This window comes from Hydra vulgaris, chromosome 07, assembly GCF_038396675.1.
Source record: "Hydra vulgaris chromosome 07, alternate assembly HydraT2T_AEP".
Lineage (NCBI taxonomy): Eukaryota > Metazoa > Cnidaria > Hydrozoa > Anthoathecata > Hydridae > Hydra > Hydra vulgaris.
Window position 1 is genome coordinate 14,194,015 of NC_088926.1, and position 8,656 is coordinate 14,202,670.

At 29.2% G+C, this 8,656-nt stretch overlaps 1 protein-coding gene and 1 long non-coding RNA gene across 2 annotated transcripts; both read right to left on the reverse strand.

Moving 5' to 3' along the window:
• Positions 1-280: 280 nt before the first annotated feature.
• Positions 281-2,525, reverse strand: LOC136082113 (uncharacterized). The gene is made up of 3 exons (XR_010639401.1): positions 2,397-2,525; positions 1,313-1,473; positions 281-470 (listed from the first exon to the last, which is right to left on the reverse strand). It is a non-coding gene; the product is annotated as an uncharacterized LOC136082113 (long non-coding RNA).
• A 391-nt stretch (positions 2,526-2,916) lies between these two features.
• Positions 2,917-8,105, reverse strand: LOC136082305 (uncharacterized). Its single transcript, XM_065801138.1, has 4 exons — positions 7,903-8,105; positions 4,103-4,251; positions 3,281-3,941; positions 2,917-3,102 (listed from the first exon to the last, which is right to left on the reverse strand). The coding sequence occupies exons 2-3, from the start codon at positions 4,142-4,144 to the stop codon at positions 3,453-3,455; spliced, it is 531 nt and encodes a 176-aa protein (XP_065657210.1). The 5' UTR covers positions 4,145-4,251; positions 7,903-8,105; the 3' UTR covers positions 2,917-3,102; positions 3,281-3,452.
• Between the last annotated feature and the right edge of the window lie 551 nt (positions 8,106-8,656).

An 8,656-nucleotide genomic window follows, 5' to 3' on the forward strand; every position in this document is an offset into this window, starting at 1 on the left:
TATGAAAAATAAAAATTAGGGGTACTTGGCTAAATTAAAAATTTCCATATATATTACCTATTACCTTTTGTTTTAAAATATTACCTATTTCAATACAAAAAAATTTAATTTATTGTAATATTAATAAGTAGAATGTAAAGCGTTAAATGCAATTTTAATCATTATACAGCAAAAATTAAAAGCATTACAAACCTGAAAACCGAAGTTTAGTTTAAACTTAACTCCTTTATATAAAATTATCTTGTGGATACGTACAACTGATACTCCAACAGTCAAGCTGCATACAAAACAAATATTAAAAAAAATTTAAACGCAATTTTAAATTTAGCACAGCATAAAGTAATAGCACAGAAACCTGAAAATCTAAGTTCAGTTTAAACTTAACTATTTAACTATATTAACTGTTTAACTTAACTCCTTTATATACAATGATCTTGTAGATACGTACAACTGATACTCCAACAATCAAGCTGCATAAACTACTTCAAACATTAAATAATACTCAACTTATTAAATAGTGAACATTTATTTTGTAAAAGTTACTAAACTAGCATTAAGTTGCTAAATAAAGAAATATAGTTTTAAAAAGTTAAATAGTAACATAATTTAATACATCGCATCTAAAACTGAAAATACAATAATTATACATTGCTATTTTAACACCAGAATTGGAATAATATTTTGATTATACAAAGCAAAAGCTACCAATAAATTCCAACACAAGAAGTTCAATAACTATTAAAAAAGTATTTTAAAGATGCTCAAATAAAAAAATGCAGGAAAATAAGAAAATTGTTTACACTGCTAAATATTCAAGTTGATACAATGTAATAACTGTAACAAGAGCACACAAAACCACTTGTATAACCAAATATTAATGTAAATACAATGTAATAAATGCAGCATATACACTGAATTTTATAAAGCAACTTAAACAACTAAATATTCAAGTAAATACAATAAAAAGTAATAACTGCAGCATGATGAGTACACAAAATGAAAAAAACTGAAGCAATTGTACAACTTTGTTGGCACTTATATTCAACTATAGTTGAATATAACTATACTCTACTCTATACTCTTTAGTTATAACTATACTCTACTGTTAACCATACAAAGCAAATTTCATACACCTTCAGTGCTGATCACTAGTTAGTATTGCTACAGTTGAAAAAGACGAGCTACACTATTGATAGTCCCAACCATTCTTTCTTTGCCAAAAGTTAACTTATATATTATAAATTGCAAAAATTTAAAAAACATCTCTAAATCGCTAGGATACTCCAAATTGAATATCCAAAACAACTTAAACATGTAATCCAAGCATTCCACCATTGAACATCCAGCCAAGCAAACTTTTCCGTCGCACACAATTCTCCCAGTGATCTTGTCTTCATCGTTCAAGGAATACTATAGGTATAGCTTTGGATGAGCCAGGTTTTGTGGAACATCTATAGAATTGCCAGTGCCAGGCTAAACATAAACAATTAGTACATGTATTGCAAACTATGATATTTCCAATTATATACAAATTTAAAATATTCACAATTTGTGCTATTAATACTAATTTAAGTTAGTGCAAAGTTAGCGTTAACTTGACAAAATAAAAACTTAATAAGAAAATTCGTCGCATGAGAATTATAGGGTACTATCTGCTTTTTTTATGTTATAATTTATTAATAAAAATGTTTAATTAATAATGTATAATTAAAAAAAAACAATTAAAAATTATATAAATCATATTAACAGCTTAATTATGAAAGATAAATAACAAAAACGACGTATTATTTATAAATATAATGAAACATTATAACAATAAAAAATCGATAGTTAAATTTTCACAACATAGAAAAATAGATCATCCAGGTCATATTTTAAAAATCCGGAAAATTGTTTGCGGAAAATATCCGGAAAAAATCCATAATGATTTTCCCCTTAATTTCCTCTTAATTTTCAAAAAAATTTCCCTTAATATATAATATCAAATATTATATCAATAATATCAAATATTATATCAAATCCTTTTATTTAAACATTATTTTAAAGTTGTATTTTTTAAGAACCACTCATAGCTCTTATAGGCATAATAATAAATTTCAAATATTGTCAATAATGAAGGAAGAGCATCTAAAAATACGGTACTTAAATTTGTATTTACGGCAAACTTTTTAAATAACCAGAAAAAAAATGAGAAAAATTTTCCGGAATTCCTGGAATATTAGGAAAAAGATAATCCCAGAAAATGTCACATAGAACACTATAATTCTTATGTGACAATTTGTAGATTTATTTAGTAAAAGAGAAAAAGAGCAACAAATTAAAATATTGCAGAAATACATAAGACATTTTTTAAAAATGAAAAACAATGCATCCATTTTGGATGCATTGTTTTTCACCGTCCCATATGCGATCAGCAAATCAAACGACTCCTTTGCCGTCAGGCGCTTTTTTCCTGTCATCGGCAACAGGTATAGCAATGCTTTCACAGTAGCAATAGTCTTTCCATCTATAAAAAATGCAATAAGTCGATTAATTTCACTGTAATGATGAGCAATTTATCTTTATTAATAACAGTCAACCTCAAATTAACATAAAACACTACTCATACCACTTTTATATTAACTTACTGTATCCTCCAATCACTCCCTCTGTGTTGCATTTTTGAAGGTATTCAACTGTTGATTTGGAACAATAAAGTAGCACAGAGGATATCCAATTTTCCATACACACAACAAAGCGATCAGCTGCATCAGGATACATACGACGAAAATCTTGCAGCAGCTAAACATTAAATAAATCTGTACATCATAAGCTCACTAATAAGAAAAAACACAAATAATTACGTGAATATAATTTTATAAACTGAAAACCGTTTTATTTACTTTTCAATATCTATTTACAAAATATTACCCATTTGTGGCATAGACAAGTAACATGGTATTTGATGTACACATTCTAAATATGATGGATGACATTCTTCGATCTTTTTCCGTCTGTAGCAGAACGTTTTCTTGGCTGATAGTAAAAGGTCTTCACCAAAAACTGATACCGACAATGTGGCTAATTTGATCATTTCTATTTTTAAATCATCACCTGTTATACCTGTAAATCAAAGCTAAATTTTATGTTTTACACAACACAATGTGTAGTACTAAATAATATTAAAAAAAAATCAAATCTACTTGAATGCGTTTACACAATATTCATTAGTTAAACAGTTATTTAAAAACACATAAAAAAAGAAAACATATTTTTGAATTAAGTACATTATACTAATAACCTTCACAGAATTCACACTCCTCCAATTCTCGACAGCAACCTTTGAAAATAAACTCATCATTTTGTAGAACTGTAGTTATCAATGAATTCCTAGAGAGTGCATCAGACAGTGGTGCAGTACTTTGTTGCAAAGTCTGTCTAGCTTTACCCCTTTCCTCTTTTGGAGTCCACGTCTATCGTTTCTCATTGCTGCTAAGTTTAGCGCGTGCATTTTCAATGCACTTAGCTAAAAAACCCTTGTGAGATTTTGGTTCAAAGAAATCTTCCGGTTTGAGACCTGTAATCCCGGCAAGAAATATGCTAACCATTTTCATTTTATCTTTCGGCGGGTAATTCCCGTAACAATCGATAACTTTAGCAGCAGTCACATATGTTATAGCTTGCCTTTCAGATATTCCATAGGTTCCAGTTTTCAATTTTATCATGTGGTGTTTAGTTTTTGTATGCTGTAACAAGAATGACTCCAGAGACATTTGATTGGATAATATGCCTGATGCAGAAAAAGTAGGAGTATTTTCATTGATACCAGTTATGTCTCTGTTACTAGCCTCACTAGATGGAGTAGTAGGAGTAGTCACTTGCGAAATATTGCTACCTTCATTGCTGACATTAGTTCTTGACAATAATGTGTCCTTTGTTATGGATTGACATTCTTGTACTTTCTAGACAAACAATGGTAAAATTAAAACAATTCACAAAATTGTTGTAAAAGTGCACAACAATTTATGATTTTGCAGAGCCATTGCATTTTTTGTCCAGCATACATTAATATACTCATAAATTATTATGTTTGTACACAGTCCCATGAAATACAAAACAATACCTCTTTCCAACATTCGCTTGGTTTGAGTATAACCACCGACATATTAGACCTTAAAACTATTGGAAAATCATCAGGATCAATTTCACATCCATCACTATCCAACACAAACTTTAGACTGCTATCTGCACCAATGTCAAATTTCCGACATACTAAGACAAAATGCAGCTATTAGCCTATTAGTACATAACGAATTAAATTTGTAAAACAGAAATGTCAGAAAAGTTTAACCAAAATTAATTTCAATCATTTAATCTCTGATCAGCTGTAATTAGTCTACTTCTTGCTGTGTATAGTCTTTCCTGGCTGTTTTGTTTTAGATATGTTTTTATTGTCAATAATGACATATTACAATTATTACTATTGTTCTTTAGCATAATAAATTATTGAGAGAATTTTATGGCGCCTAAATTTTCGTATTAAGAAAGGTAAAAGTATGTAACTAATCAAAATAACTTAAAGGAAAATATATTCAGAATCGTGGATTCTGAATATATTAAAAGATGTCATAGTAGAAGAATGAAAAATAATAAACACAATAATATAAGTGTAATTTACATTTACTGTTATGCAAGAAAAGCTTTTTTTAGTGTTGACTCATTATCGCCGAAATTGTAATTCCTTATGAATTTGGTAAAAAAAGTACGAATGAATAGTTTTTTTTAATGCTTAAAAGGCTCAAATTGATAGTGTACACTATCTTCCTTTGTATTAAGATTATTTAAATTTGGATTTAAATCTCCATTATATATTTTTTAATATGCTGACAAAATAACACAAAATAATTTGCATAAGCACAAAAATGAGAAAATTGATTGTCAGCATGATTTAACAGCTAATGTAAAGAAAAAAGAAAATATATAGCACAAAGAAAAATAGCTGACTAAAAGATTACATATCTGGGACTAACAAGTTTTAATTTTTGACCCTTATAAAAGATGGTATGAATGTTTAATGGAATATGATCTTTCAACTCTTCAACTTGAGTGCTAAAAAGCTTTGAGCAGGAATTGTAGTCAATTGCATAACCATGAAAATGGTTATCGCAGTAGTTAACAGTAAGCCGCCTTTACAACATAAATGCAATATTACCAAGGTAAACAATGCATTCGACGTAACCAAACTCGGGTATACCATTACAGAAACCACACACATCTACACTTTTTTTTTCAATTCTGTAATGACCAACCTCAATCCATTGAGAACATGAACTGTTTCTGTTTTGGATAACAGAAAATTATTGCACATAAACTGGCAAACGTCACATGGTTCAATTTGGCATACAATCTTCTCCTTCATTGTCCCAATAACAGTGTGACTGCTGAACAGAGAGTGAGCAAGAAAAGCATTTGCTAGTGCAATTTGAGATCGCTTTGCTAATGAATACGCTATGTTTTTGAAACAATGAGAACCTCTTGAAATTTGTTTAAAAAAGTTATGCCGAGATTCAAATCGCATGCACCAATTTCTACACGGTGGACCACATCTTATGAGCGCTGTAGGATAATGCACTAAATAGTGATGCTTGGGTGTTAAGCGCTTTTCAGGAAATAAATTGAGATAAGTTTGATGATTTTCACCTATTAAATGTGACAAATAACTTGCTAAACCATCATTAACCCATGGAGATAAAACAATATCTACAATTTCCATGAGCAATAAAAGTAAATTCCAATGAGGTTCGTTGCGTGGGACATTGTGTCCTATTATAAACGGCAGATTTCGCATTAGACACCAACATTCAGAAGCAGTCATTTTTAAATGTGTCAAAGATGAAAAAGTTGTGGGATGACTATTGACATCTGAAGAACCAAAACTAAATTTTGTCAATAACAAATTAAACTCGTTTAGAGATATGTATTCACCATCACTTAGTTTGCCTAAAATATCACTTAATTCAATAGGAATAATGCCTTCCAATAGATCATGCATTGCATCCACCGCAAAATTCTCCGTCACATGAAAGTACTTTAATTTGTTAAAAATGCATCCATGTTTAATACCGGTATGAGACTCTTTATAACCAAGTTGACCTAATGAATTAACCAACTCATCATATGACTCTTTAGTGCGTTTAACATAATCAGTCTCATAAAATTTTGTTTGATTCTCATCTTTAGTTGCCTCACACAATCTACAGAACTTGCGCACATTGAAGTTTTCTAAGAAGCCAAATAATGAATGGTACCCCAAATTATCAGCTGAGAAAAGTGCTAATGCTGCTCTTACTTTTATTGTTTGATTACACACAGATACATCTATGCGTCATCCGATTCTATTTTCATTAATGTGTTTACTAGGGGAGCAAGAATAATATCATATGTAAGTGCTTTATCTTTAGCATCTTGGGCATACCACATACCCACAAGAAAAATAGAACTTTCCTTTAAAAGTAGCTTGGAAGGTAAATTTCGCACCATCATGTACAGACCTTCCATTTTATGTATCTGTATATGTGGATCAAGTGGATTTGTAGTTTCAAATCCATCGATGTACAAATGTAAAACTAAAGCGTCAGGAAATTTAGAGAAAAAAGGATGTTTCTTGTATGTGTTAGTATCAAAGTAATTTGTAATGTTTCCATCATTGCTGGCATGGCTATTACAATTTAAACTTAAAGAAGTATTTTTGCATTCAATGATAATACGTGCTAATAAAACTTCAATTGGAACATATTGAGCAGTATCTACAACACTCTTCATTTCTCGATTGCCTGATAAAACTGACTTACGACTCTCTTTCCTGACTCCTAGAGATACGGGTTGAGGCTCAATGTACAACTGCTGCTGCTTTAAATAAGCAAGCTGTTTATGTTCTGTATCAACTTTGTCAACAGAAGTAGACATTGTTTCAAGATCTTTATAAAGATTTTGTACACAGAAAACATTTTCGTCAATACCGCATTGAATCTTGCAGCAACTCCTGAAGATTCTAGTTACAAACTTGGTATTTGTCAAAAGAACATTAGAATGTGCTTGCAACTTAGTAATAAATGCAATAAAAGAACCCTGCATGCTTTCCTGTATACTTATTTCATCAGCAAAAACTAAATCATTTACATTATCACAATCTACATCAGCCATAGTTTTTTCATGTATTTGGATTTCACTTGTTTCACAATCATCACATTGACTAGAGGAGAATGGTACAGATGCAAAATCACCTACATATAATTCCTGATGATGTTTTGCAATATGTATTCTCAAATTACGAAAACTTGAACATATTTTAGGACAGTCGCCTTGCCCACATCGAACATCAGTATGGGGAGAAACTGTGTGCAAACGTTTTAGGTGCCACAACATTATATTAACAGACCCAAAGGACTTTTGGCACAGGTAACAATTCAATGTCTAGAATCACTGTCACTGCGTTCTCAAAATATACATCTAATTGAATATAATGCAGACTGCTGAGTGAAGTTGTTATAATATATTTTAACTAATAAGTCAACAACAATTGCCACTGGAGATAATAATACAGGCTAAAGCTTTTGTTGTTTTTATCCCTATTTACTCTTAAAAAAGAAATACAAGATTTAAACTGATTTAATTATTTAGAGTTAACTACTTTCACTGGAAAAATACAGTCTGGCATGGACCTTAAAAAGCTGAAATTGATAACCTCTTAAACCTCTTTCTACCGCAAAACAATAGTAATAAATAAACAATATAGTATAGGCTAATTGTTGCTGGAGATATTATTTTAGTTAGTTTCAAAATACAGTTAGTATTTACTGTTTTCAATAGTGATAAAAAATCAGTTTTAGGCTGCTGCACTTTGTCAATAGTATAGAGTATTACCTGTTGACAAAAGCTCGTCAACACCTTGTTCAGGTTTGTATGGAATTAATTTTTTTTTTCGAACGATCTTGATTGTAAACGTGTATAAGCAAAACAGAGTTGTCCATAACAATTAAACTAACTATAAATATTTACAATATAACGTAAAACCATATATTTTTCAAAACAACAATATTTACGATAACAAAAAATAGTTAATACTATTAATAAAATAATATTTGTGTTTAATAAATAGAGTTCCTGATAAAATCAGGTATTTTAATAACGTAAAAAACTTTTTATAACTATTATGAAAAAAATATATATATTCACCTACAAAAGTATTTAAATATATAAGGTACTTATGTAAAGTAAAATTCTCAATGAAAAATAGAGCTTAATTGAAATTTCCAAATTAACTCCAAAATTTTAGTAGATTCACTAATTAACGGAACTGCTACCTGAAATAAATAAATTTAACTCGCTCCAAGGAAATAGAATTATAACATTCACTTTTATAATCAAATCACTGATATATATATATATATATATATATATATATATATATATATATATATATATATATATATATATATATATATATATATATATATATGTATATATATATATATGTATATATATATATATATGTATATATATATATATATATATATATATATATATATATATATATATATATATATATATATATATATCTTTTTGCTTCCTGATGATTCAGCAATGGTGAAACTTAAAGTTGAAGAAAAAGTTAAAT

Bases quoted from the DNA above. Each gene is read 5' to 3' on its own strand.
- LOC136082305 (XM_065801138.1), bottom strand. From the start codon at position 4,144: ATGTCGGTGGTTATACTCAAACCAAGCGAATGTTGGAAAGAG. The intron at 3,942-4,102 runs GTATTGTTTTGT...TTGTTTGTCTAG, and splicing joins CAAGCGAATGTTGGAAAGAG to AAAGTACAAGAATGTCAATC.